Here is a 12,612-nt window from a genome sequence, read left to right as displayed (position 1 = left end):
CATATATTTTATTACGGGACTAGCAGCACTTTCCACTTGCCACAGCTCTGCGTTCATTGTTTCAATGGAATGCCCCCGAAAACGCTTTAAATTCATTAATTGTCCCAATAATCCAACTTTAAATCTTTCAATTTGTTTTGCCTAAAGCCAGCAATTTCTGGATTTTTCGGTAACAAATAAATTTAAATATTTCATGTACTTGCGGCCTGATGAAAACCTCTGGAAATATCGCAATATTTAATCGAATTACAATTCAAACTAATGCCCGACATAGCCAATATTTGCGTACAGCTTTTACACGCTCTCTCAATTTTCGCATTCCAAAAGTTTTGGATTAAACAAACATAAAAGTACAACTATTTTAATCTCCGCTTTGCCAAAGGCTTGGTTAGCAAATTTTTTCTCACTCCAGGCATAGGGACTCCTCAATCATCCCACGAGCAGCCAATGGATCTGCAATATTTTGCTATGAATATTCAGATTGTTGGCTGCAAATGATTATATTTTTCAAGTTTACTGATGCAAAATGTTTATATTTGAATGACATTCGTTGTTATACGAATGTCAGAGGAATTATTGTTTGTAATTTCCAGTGCAAAAAGTTTATACAATTCCACAAATTATCAGCTTTCGAAATTTTATATTCATATACGAGTATATTTTGTGTTTTTTTGTTGTTTTAATTTTGAATACATTTAGATTTCCAGCTGTCATAGTAACAAGCAAAATCCCTTTGACAGAGTATCCCCGGCATCGACTAGCCCGCATTTCTAATTTTCCTGTTTTTGGTTACCGATTTTACTTTTGTTTTTTTTTTTTCATTTCAAGGATACAAAATGAATTGCAATTTATTTTTTTCACGCCCGCGTTTTCAAAAAAGCTGGAGTTTAAATGTTTGTACATTTCCATGCCTGCTTTTATTTGAATGGTTTTAGATAGATAGCCATACAAATGGGAGAAACATGGAAAGGAGGTAGAGTTCTTGTTCATCTGGTGAATATTGCGGCTTGAATAATTGAACAAAAAGTACAGGGCATTGAATATTAATGAGCAATTAGAGAAGAGCCCTCGACAAATACTAATAGCTATGACCAGGCTAATTGCAATTTGAATTTCCAACGCTGCGTATGGGTAATATTTATGGTACCCTCACAGCAGATTCATAAACCATCCAGAGAACAGAGAAGCAGAGAGAGTGAGAGAGTTAGCCAAAGTGCCGACACAGACTCGAGCGATATAAATTATTTGCAGTAGACTGATTGGCAAAAGCAATTGCAAGCCAGCACCAGCGACTGCAATGCCAGTACGAGGAGTATTGTAAATAAAAAAAAGAGAGGGAACCGAACAGAGCATGGAAATGGAAACAAAACAGTCAGGCAATCGAGCTGATGCTGTATACATAACAGCTGCAACCGCAAGCGGGGAGTTCGGTGCCAGTGGCACTGTGTGGAACTGTGGCATGAGACACGGGGCATTTAGAGGCAGTATGAAGGCTGGCAGGCTAGCAGACTGGCGGACAGACTTTCAGGCGGTAGTCAGGCCAATGAAAGGCCGTTCAGGACGTGGAAACAAGGCGCAAACACTCGACTGCAAAGATAGAGAAAAATGGCGCATGAAATGAAGCGGAAGTGGTGCAAAAAGGAACCGACAACAGCCCATACAGAACCGGAGCACAGACAGAGTGCGGGTGCGAGAATGGCCGATTGTCTCCAGTGGGTTGTGGTATGTCGGCAACCAGCCACTTATACTTACAGAGCTGGACTAATATGTACATTAGTATCTTCAGTATGCATGTGAACAGCTGATAAATGTCTGGTCATGTCTGAATCTATATGGATCCGTGTGTGTGAGAGCGTGTGTACTGGTATGTTACTGTGTGTGCGGTAAATCAAATCGAGCGTCGCATGAAAAATGTATGCCATTTATTTTACTTTATTTAATTCCATTTCATTCACTTTGCCCTTACTTCTATCCTCCCCTTTGCGAACAGCAAACAGCTTGCATTGGCAGGGGCAAACAATGTGACATCGCTTTGCTTTGCATTCAGAAAACTGCACTTTTATAGGCCACAAAAACACACTAACACACAAACACCCAAACAGGCACACCCGTATGGCGTACATAACAATTGTGTTCTGTGGCCTTAGAGGGGGGAGATTGACGAGTTCTTTGGCAAAGCGGTGTGGATATTTGAGCTTAAAAAATGTGTCAAAAAATGCATAATTTTATTCTATTGTCATGGAATACGAACGAGTAAGGACAAGTATTGAATGTGTTCCTCTATTAAGTTATTGAAGATCGATCTTCTGCTTCCCACTACCATCACATCGACAACGCGTCGTTCAGCCCACGAGTTTTACCTATTCGCTTGATTTATGACTTTGCAGAGGGGCAAACAAGAACGAAAAGTAAAGAGTGCGTCTGGTAACTATTTATTCCCAGGCAAAAGGCGGCAAGGCAAGGCAGCCACAACTATTGCATAGATAGGCAATTTTCGTAATTGCTGCGATGCGGATATGAATAGGACAAGGACAGGGAAGTAAAGGGATGGGCCCACAGCCTGGGACAGAAGTAGAGTGCGGTGAACCAAAGTTGATTTATAGCCCGGTGTGTGTCCTGGTCGGTGGCTTCAAAGGACACACTGCATAAATATGCGATAAGCCCCCTCCCCGACTATAAAAACGAGTGACATGCTCACACACACGCATACAGTGAAAGTGATAGAAAGAGAGACACTCAAACACACACACACACACAGATAAACACACAGATAAACACACAGATACAGTTGGCATACAGCTGCATAATGCATGCGGCAGGCGCGGCGCTGGACAACTTACGAACCGCAACAAGTGCACTCAGCCCAGATGGAAGAAAAAGGGGGAGGTGGTGCAGAGAAGCTTTCACGATAGTAGGCAGGTGCACCTGTGTGTGTTTACGTCTGTGTATGTGCATTTAAGCGACATGTGTTGTCTTCACACTCAAATGCACTTCAAACGAGCCACGCTCACATACTGACTCTTACCCATACATACATACATACATACATCCATCCATCTATCCAACTATTCGTGCTCACCCCCGTGCCGTTACCAGAGTTCCCTTGAACACTCATGGCTGGCATAAACTTCCGCATTAAATCGACTTTGAACTTGAAAATGTTAGTTACATGGTCACTCACAGACACAGAGACAGTCACAGACACAGACAAACACAAAAGCAAAAGCAAACAAGCATACACATGCATATGCATATATGCCCATACACGATAGTGGCATTTGAAGGTTATTGTGCGGTGGGTGCCGGTGGTTTCCACCCAACATGGTCTGAACTATACGAAACGTTGCCATTTCGAAAAAAAAAATCCCCTGCTTGAGGTATAGTGAGTCTTTTGTGCACTTTTCCAAATTCCATTTTGGTACGCTTGGAAACCATAATTCCTCATTACACTAAAAGATTGGAGCCGAAAGCGACAAGGACTGGCATTCATCTATCTATCGTGCACCCACTCGTACATATAACTGACAAAAGCTTATCCAAGTGCCTGCTAATCAAGTGGTGGAACTGTGGAACAGTAATGGAGGGGCAAGCCGCACAAAATGTAAGGCCCTGCAAGTCGTCTTTGTGGCATTGTCTATCAGACTAGACTCAGCCGCAGAGTAGGGCGCATGTGAGGGAATCATTTTAATGAGCTGTGCATTCAGTCGCTCTACAGGCATTTCGGTTTCTCTCGTGTGCTGTTCTGTTCTGTTCTGCTAAGTATTCCCATGGCTCTCAGAAAAGCTCACTTAGAATTTTATCTGCGTAATTAGCAGTGCAGGCATTAGGGTGCTGCTGCGTGTAAACAAATTCAATTGCAGATGCACACAAGCAAGTCGCAGATGCGAGACTCTTTTATAGGAAAGTGCGAAAAGGAAAGATGCAAATAGTTCATTTTCTCATTAGACAAGTTCGAGATATACACTCCGAGGTAGATTCACTCCTATCTATATCTATATTTATCCCTTATCTCGGCTATCATTTGATCGTGGTCCAAATCTTGAACTTTCAATATCTGAAATGCATTATTCCCCATATCATGTTCCCCACCCACTATCCACATATGAGGCATGAGCATGTAGATCCTTTCGGTAGACACTCTAGGGGGGGCTCGTCCCTTCAAGCCTTATCCTAGGCTATGACATATCTATCATCGGCTTGGCCATATCCCCTGTTTTGGACTAGAGTGTGCTCGGAGACTATAAACTCAGCTGGCATTAAATATGCAACATTCTCGCTCGGGGTTTTATGGCGCCGCAATGTATACTATGCACACACGCACATGTATGCGTACGCGCACTAAGGTATGCGTGTGTGTGTGTGTGTGTGTGTGTACATACATGTAGTCCCATACGATGACATTTTACCAAGAGCTTGACAGTTCCCTCGCCTCGCTCTTGGGGCATTTTCTTTCGTTTGCTTTCATTTTTATGCGTTTTAAATTTATTTTGCTGAAAGGCAGAGCGAGTATGAGACGAAAGAAGCCGCTGGCAATGGCGCCTGTCGCACGCACGCAAACCTTCCGCCCCATACATGCGGTACTGTGTGTGTGGCAGGGCAGGCAGACAGGACATGGCAGGTCTGGCAGATGGAGAAAAGAGAGAAATGAAAACAACGCTTTGCTTGCCTGCCAGTCTCCATTTTTATTTATCGTGCCAAGTGATTCTGTGTAATTGCAGAAATTGCGTTAAATTATTTAACAAGCGGAGGGGGGTGCCGGATGGAGATGGGTGGATGGGGTCGTAAACAGAAGGGGATACAACATTTCAAATTCATTTACACTTTACGCACAATGCAAAGAGGAAATTGAATTCAATAAATTTTGTAGCCAAAAATGCCACAGACCTACAGGAAATTATTTTCCACCAAACACGAGAATAAACAAATACGAGTCGAATGAAAATTGAATTTTCGTTTTACAAATATTAGTTATTGGTCGGTGGGAGAATTTATTGTCTAATTTAATTTTTATTGCTGTTCCAGGTTCGCCCAGAATGTGGCTGAGCGAGGTGACGCACCGCGACGGAACCACCAGTCGACCGACCAACGGCAATTGCTTATGGGGTAGCCGGATGTGAAATTTACTTCAAGGATATGAAAATAGCACATAAAATGCGACATAAACACACACGAAACCAAACGGATGAGCTTAAATAAACCATACAACAACCGAAAAAAAGAGAGTACAAAAACAACAGCAACACAAAAGCAACGCTGCCGGAACAACAGCAACAATACGAGCAGCAATACAACAGCAGCAGCAAATCAGTCAGAGGAAGTCGGAACAGAGAGAAAGAAAAGTGAAAGCCAAAAGCCAAAATTGTAAATGCTCCGTGTAAACACTTGAAAGCTCGTTAGGATAATACATCCTGTGTCTGCCTGCACACACCCACATACAAACACACACTGAAAGAGGGAGGGGGCATCTTCTTGTGTCAACCATGCGCCGCCAACAGTGTCTGAGTAGCCACCATCAGGACAAGCAGACTCAGCAGCAGCACCACCACCACCAGTACACCCACACTCACACACACACAGATACAGATACAGACATTCACAGAGACACACAGCAGGTACAGCAGGACGAGTGCCCCTTTCAGGCCATTGCCATTGCATAGTCGCGCTTCCGTTTCCGTCTGCTCACTCGCTTGCCTCATTTCCGCTGCGGCTGCAATTAAGCGAACAACCCCGAAAAGTATCAACAAAATGGCGCACGAGACCAACTTTAATGGTGGGTTATCATGTGATTCTTCTCCTGCTTCAACATCCTTTAAATCCATCTCACTTTCTCTCCCTATGTCTGTCCAAATTTTAGATGCACTTGACTTCATTTACATCGCCAACACCATGAATGATAATGCCTATCTCATAGCCGAACCCCAGCCGGATTTACCCGATGACGACCACGACAAGGACGATGATGAAAAAGAGCTGGAGGCGGAGGATACAAACAACAATAAGCAGAAAAAACATTACTATGGCTCTGTCCCCGAGAAGAGAAAACAATTCTCGAGCTCCCTAGCCCTCAGCCCGACGACCACCGACCATACCACCGCCCCTACCTCACCCCTGACCACAGCCGCCCTGGCCGCAGCGGCTGCCAGTGCCTCTGTGGCCGCCGCAGCAGCCAGGATCACAGCCAAGGCTGCTCACCGAGCCCTGACTACCGCAGGAGGATCGGTCAATGGCAAGGAGGTGGCAATGGCGACGGCTACAGCGACAGCGACGACGCTCCAGCTTATCGATCTGGACAACAATTACACGAATGTGGCCGTGGGCCTGGGTGCAATGCTGCTCAATGATACACTGCTCCTGGAGGGCAGCAACAACAACTCAATGCTGGGCATCTTCGGTGAAATGGTGAATCAGAGCGCGCAACTGGATATGGCCAATGGCAGTGCGAGTATCAATGTGACGACCAGCGAAGTGGCAGAAGATGATTTCACGCATCTGCTGCGGATGGCAGTGACATCGGTGCTGCTTGGGCTGATGATACTGGTCACCATCATTGGTGAGTACCGACTGGAGAGAGCAGCAGAAGAGTGGGGGCTCTTAGTAAGCCAATGCCCAAACATAGACATAATTATTTCAGTCTCAGTCGTAGTCCCTGTGCCTGTCCCATGACCACCCCAAATAAATTCCTCGAATGCCAGTCTCAGGCACGCGCCGGGGCCTGCGACTGGGCCCCCTTCAAATCCGTGGGGACTAAGGCAAACAATTCAATAAGGAGGCAGCCGACTTGATTGCGGGGAGGCAGAAACAGATGGACAGGGGCGTTGGGAGCCAGATACCAGGCGCCGGGAGAAGAGGAGCCTTGGCTTCAGTTGTAGATAATAAAATACGCGTAACTGATATTTATGATACTGGCAGAGCATTTTATATTATTTATTATTGCTGTTATAATGGCTCAGAGCAGCAGCAGCAGCAGAGGCATCAGCTCAGTCTCAGTTATTAATAAGGCGACTCAATGAGGGGGAGAACGATATGATAGCCAGAGAATGGAGCAAAGAATTTAACTGGGTTGGCGGATGGCGGATGCTTTTGTTGCCGGCTACATTCATTACACGCATTTAGCCATAAATCCGAAGGCAAACAAAACAGGAGCAGTCGCAGGACAGGCATCCATCTAGGCAAGGACACGCCGCATTAAAATTGACAGTCAATCAATCAATCAATCACAGTTCTCTGCCGCACCCCGCCACCCCCTCCACGCACACAAACATTTCCATGAGCTAAACTTTATGTTCACATTGTAAAATCGAAAGAAATGTATACAAAAAATCAAGCAGATACAAATGCAAACGGCGGAAGAAAGTGGAGGCAACAGAATAAGCTTTCAGCTGAAATTGATTTCATTAATTTAAGTAGATTTCATGTCGTTTCATTAAAAACGGCAACACAGGAGTCAAGAGGAAAATAAAAGTAACGAGCGCTGGAAAGTGTGCTACGATTTCGTGCTCCCGGAAGCAATTTACTTGATTCGCATTCTCTCTCGCATTTGTTTCTCAACAGCGACTTTCTCCTAATTTGTGTTTATTTAGTTCGGTTTTTTTTATTTCTTTCTCGCCCTTTTGTTTTTTTTTTTGGCTCATAGTTTTCTCTTTTTTCCCATTTTCCTTTGTTGCTTGCCTCACTTTTGAACTTTTGCTTTCAGCTTCTGTCGCCGTCTGAAAGCATTTAGCATTTAAAAAAAAAAAATGGGGGGTGGTTTTGGGGGGGTTTTAATTGCAATCAATTAAGTTTTAATGCTGTTTTTAGCACAAAATTGCTTTTTTTCTGCTTTAGATTTGTGGTCAGGGGGGGGGGGGGGGGGGGGGTAATGTATGTTTTTGCCTCACCTGCACTAGCAGCAGAAAAACCAGCGGAAATAAGTAAAAAAAAAAAAGAAAAATCTAGGAACAAGCTGCTTCAGCCTGTCTGTGCCGTGCTGGGGGAAGACTTGCCCGAAGACTTTCAATGGGAATTTAATACAACAAATTATGAGTCATGAGCTGTCATTTTGAGTTGAGGCAACCCTCGCCTGCACTGGACTATAAAAATGCAAACCCACCTGGCAGGCATGAGGCTTGTCTACTTGCCTTCACTTTGACACTCAAGTATCTAATTGCATGTGTCTTGGCCATGTCTGTCCGTGTCCGTGTCCGCATCCGCGTACGTATATACACATACGAGTATGTCTCCAGGCGGCATCTGTCCGTGGCGTGTGTGTGTCTGTGGCACTCAGCCGGCGACTGTCAGAGAATTCAATGCCACAAATTGCATGTCTCGCACCTCCACAGTGGTGCTCTGGAGGCAGCTTACACTGCTTTCTTTTACACCTTCAAGTGGGCCACAAGTAGTCGTGACAGCCAGTGGGGAAACAGCAAAAAAAAAAAAATAAGCTCAACCCAACTTGCAGACATCAAAGGTTGTCTTGTCTTGGAGACCCAGTCTCAGTCACAGTCTCAGTCCCAGCCTCTCGCTGGCTCACATGCCCATCCTCTCAAGTGCGTCTGGTCGGTGATGGGGGTCGGGGGCTTTTGGCAAAGTTTACGACAGCGCGATTAGCTCATGTCGTTTATTTTGGCTTTTGTGAACTTTGTCTTTGTCTGCCAGGCAGCTCGAGTGCAACCAGGGAAATGGGGAGGCAGCGGGCAGAGATGAGCGGACTACGAGTGCATTGGAATTGTAACATTGCATTGCTGGGAGACAAGTTTAATAAGATTCTCATTTCATTTGGGCCACGGTCTCGGTGTCTCGTTCACAGAAGTTTGCCAATTTTCGAAAAACTTTATCTGTTCCGTTGCGGTTTTCGGTTTTAAGGGTTTCGTTTCGGTTCAGCCGAGTTTCAGTTTCATTCGGGGTCCATCGAGTCATCGAGTTCGACTTGGGATGTAATTGAATTGAAAACTTTCGGTCTCAAGTCAATTTTCGCAATTAGGCCGCTGAAATCCTCACACATTCATTCATTCATTCACTGGCAAAGTTGGATTCTCCATTTGATTGAGTTTCGCTCGCTGATTTTTCTTTTGTACCATTTCAGGCAATGTGTTTGTTATAGCGGCCATCATACTGGAGCGAAATCTGCAGAACGTGGCCAACTATCTGGTGGCCTCGCTGGCCGTTGCCGATCTATTTGTTGCCTGCCTGGTGATGCCCCTGGGAGCTGTATACGAGGTGAGTACGCGGTGCTGCACCAAGCGTGAGCAGTGGGCGATGATTTATTAGCGCATTCAAAAATTAGTTGGCCCTCATTAGGAGCTCAATGATCAGAGCAAATATGCTCAGTAGCACTCCGACCAGATAGAGACGAAAGCTATTCCTAAAAAATGCCATGGGCAATGGCTGAATTTGGTTCGTGTCCAGAGGCAGCTTCTTGATGTCCTTGATTTTGCGAAAGTTGTCGAAACCCATTTGTCTCCATTTGCGCAGAAGTCCCGATTCAAAGATCCGATTGTAGAATTTGCCAAAGACAATCCTCAGGGGTGACTCCGTGGAGATTTGCAGACGCATGTGTCGCGCCTTGGTGCAGAGCTCGTTCTCGGTAATGCGGAACTTGGGCACTTTCATATGCTGCTGGTAGAGACTCAGGGATCGCCAGTTGGGAGTCCGCATCACGTAGGCATAGCTGTAGTTTATATTGATAAAGTGCTGGAAAGCTGTCTCAGCGTCCACGAGCAGCAAGCGGTCAGCTAGACAGCTTGGCAGACGATTCTCGTGGAAGATCTGCGGCACGGTTGGATCGTCGGTTATAATTCGGAGGCCACTGGCTCGCATGGTGGCTGCATTCGTGATGGCTGGCTCAAAAATACCAGAGGTGAAACTTGTGGCCATGAAGCTGCAGCTAACACTGAGAAAGATGGAAATTCCGAGCAATGAATACACCTCAATGATTTTTACCGGCAAACGGAGCCTTGCGAACTCCCTGCCGGGCATAGGAATTCCCAATGCCAGCCTCAGGCCGCTCAAAAGCGATCCCAGCAGCGACAGTCGGGGATTCGCCAGGTAATTGATGGCGGTGTAGCACATAAGCGACAAGATGCTGAAAAAATGGACGGATGGATGAAACACCATATAAAAGTATTCCTCCAAGGGAACTGGAACTCGATTCGGCACCACCAGACAGATCCTCGAATCGGTGAACACCGGACTGGTTTCCGACAGGCTGGCATCGTCCACTAGATTGGCCACTACATCCACAAAACGGCCGCTGGAGTACTCCTTAATCTTGTAATCGGAGTTCTGCTGCCCCTCGATGGGTAGGATGTCCATGCTGGCATTCAAGTAGATCATGAGCTCCTGCATGACAATTCCAATGATGCCACCAATTTTGATGTGTCCCCCTCCAGCCACATTGTTTTCTCCCGTTGAGTTGTACTGGAAGAGACAATGGGATGAACACCCAGCCAGCGGTAATTGTTGTAGCTGCTCTCCGAACTTACCCAAAACACAACTGGCGGATCGTTGATTACCTGCACGAGAAACCTGTAATTTTTCGGCCGGAGAATATTCAGAAAGGTGCTGCTGTGGTCTATCAGCTGATGGATGATCATGATTTTGGAGAGGTAATAGTATGTCCATGCCTCGTACTTCTTCCCTCTCCTGAATATCAGAATGGAACGGAAAAAGCGCTGGCGCTGACACATGGTGAACAAGATTCGCATCTCCCCGACTTTCAGATACTGTAACTGCTCCTCAGCCGTGGCTGGCCGATGCAAAAAGAGAACAGTGGAATCACTAGCACTGAGCAGAGTGTCATTCATGGCAGAAAGCGTGGGATCGTCGAGGCCGGTGAACAAAGTGATAACTATATTAGTAGCCTTAAGGATGCTCCGGTTGAGGGGGCCAAAGCTCGATCCCACAACGTACAGGGGAGTGTTAAACTTCTCCATTAGACGCTGCTGCAGTGAGGGCCTCAGATCCATGTGTCCCGTGAAGGTAATAAAGTTGCAAATGTCAAAATAACGCACATATCCATTTATTACTTCGAATAGGATTCCGATATCCTCGTCTGCACTCTGCTTGGATATTTCTAAGTGCTGCTGCCACCTCTGTTGGCCGCTGGCCAAGAGGAGGCCACCACTCCAGAGGCACAAACTAAGCCAGAAGATCCTCATGGTTGCTTTTTTGACTGCGAACCTTTGGCAGACAGTTCACCCTTTATAAAGCTTTCCAAGTCCGAATCCAAGCCCAATCCCTGTGTTTGCTTTGTTATTAGAAGCTATTATATTTTACATTCTGTGGTGTGGCACTCCGGCCCTCAAGCGTCAGTGTGGGCGGGTGGAAGCATCAAATTTAATAAGCCATCAACTTTTATTGTCTATTTGACTAACCAACTTTATGGCCTCTTATCTTCTAACTCCTGCTACTCCTGCCACTCGCAACCGCAATCCGTTTCGTGCATACAGATCAGCCAGGGCTGGATACTCGGACCGGAGCTATGCGATATCTGGACCTCCTGCGATGTCCTCTGCTGCACTGCCTCCATTCTGCACTTGGTGGCCATTGCCGTGGATCGGTAAGTAATTACTTAGAATCTCCAGTTTGAGAGCTTACATACCCAACCCACATTTGATAAATTGCCTCGAAAGTCTACTTGTAAGTGGCGTGTAAGACAAGCCTTAGGCTCTGCCGCCCCCTCTCATATCTCTCTCCCTCTCTCTCTCTCTCTCTCTGATGTACATATGTATGTATGTGTGTATGTATTTATGTTAAGCGAATCAATCAATCAAGTTTTTAACATGTCAAATCTCTTTACAAATCCACTTGGCAACAAGAACGTGATGCACGGAAAAAGAAACCCTAAGCCGAACCTAAAACAGGAGAAAATAACTTGTAAACATTTCAGGCTGGACAAAAGCCAACACGAATGGGGAATACCCTACAAACACTCACCAAAATGAAATGACAGAGAGAAATGAATTTCAAAGTTATTTTGGTTATTTTTGGAGCCTCAAAGGAAGTTTATTTACCAAAATGGAAACTTAGTTTGTGGTTTTTCTTTGGCAAGCTCACCAATCAATCGATACACACACTCACACACACATATATATACAACATACACGTCTACCATTTCCTTTCGCTCCATCCACACTCCGCTCTGATGGCTATATCAATTTAAAATATATATCTACACATGTATGTATGTAGTCTGTCGTGGCATATGCCATAGAAATATATCCATTCATACATACATATATGCGAACATGGCTGGATGCATGCCATCAATCAATTTGAGGCAAACATTTCAATCAATCGATTAAAAAACAGTACGCAAAATGGCAAACAACCAATGGCAACAGCGGGGTAACAGCATTTATTGCGGCTTTGTTGTGGAATAGGGAAAAACGAATTGCAACTCCCTGTATTCCCCTGGAAAAAGGGTGAGAGTACCGCGAGCGAGGCGACTTGCTGTCGATTCGAATGTCAATTTTATTGCCAAACATCCAATGTCAGCTAATTTTCGTGCATTTGCCACCAATGACAATGGCAGGGGCTCAAAGTGTGAGGGGGGAGTGTGGAAATATTGCAGTCCCTGGCTGGCAGTTTTACGGCCACTTAGCTGCAAGATTGCTGCAATTTTCCAATCGTACC

At 45.3% G+C, this 12,612-nt stretch overlaps 3 protein-coding genes across 3 annotated transcripts in view; 1 reads left to right on the top strand and 2 right to left on the bottom strand.

The window, feature by feature from the left end:
* Positions 1–12,612, bottom strand: part of LOC111075361 — an 85,050-nt gene that overhangs the window by 51,299 nt on the left and 21,139 nt on the right. The gene's annotated exons all lie outside the window — the stretch shown is intronic.
* Positions 1–12,612, bottom strand: part of LOC111075370 (5-hydroxytryptamine receptor 2B) — a 97,169-nt gene that overhangs the window by 63,435 nt on the left and 21,122 nt on the right. The gene's annotated exons all lie outside the window — the stretch shown is intronic.
* Positions 5,283–12,612, top strand: part of LOC111075359 (5-hydroxytryptamine receptor 2A) — a 33,807-nt gene continuing 26,477 nt past the window's right edge. Inside the window, exons 1-4 of the mRNA XM_022368573.2 lie at positions 5,283–5,770; positions 5,855–6,550; positions 9,062–9,195; positions 11,427–11,536. Of these exons, the coding sequence (XP_022224265.2) occupies positions 5,746–5,770; positions 5,855–6,550; positions 9,062–9,195; positions 11,427–11,536 (965 nt within the window). The 5' untranslated portion in view covers positions 5,283–5,745. The remainder of the gene's footprint in view (positions 5,771–5,854; positions 6,551–9,061; positions 9,196–11,426; positions 11,537–12,612) is intronic.

Source organism: Drosophila obscura, unplaced genomic scaffold, assembly GCF_018151105.1.
Source record: "Drosophila obscura isolate BZ-5 IFL unplaced genomic scaffold, ASM1815110v1 contig_17, whole genome shotgun sequence".
NCBI lineage: Eukaryota > Metazoa > Arthropoda > Insecta > Diptera > Drosophilidae > Drosophila > Drosophila obscura.
The sequence above is the reverse complement of the archived record's forward strand: the minus strand, read 5'-3'. Positions and strand labels throughout refer to the sequence as shown.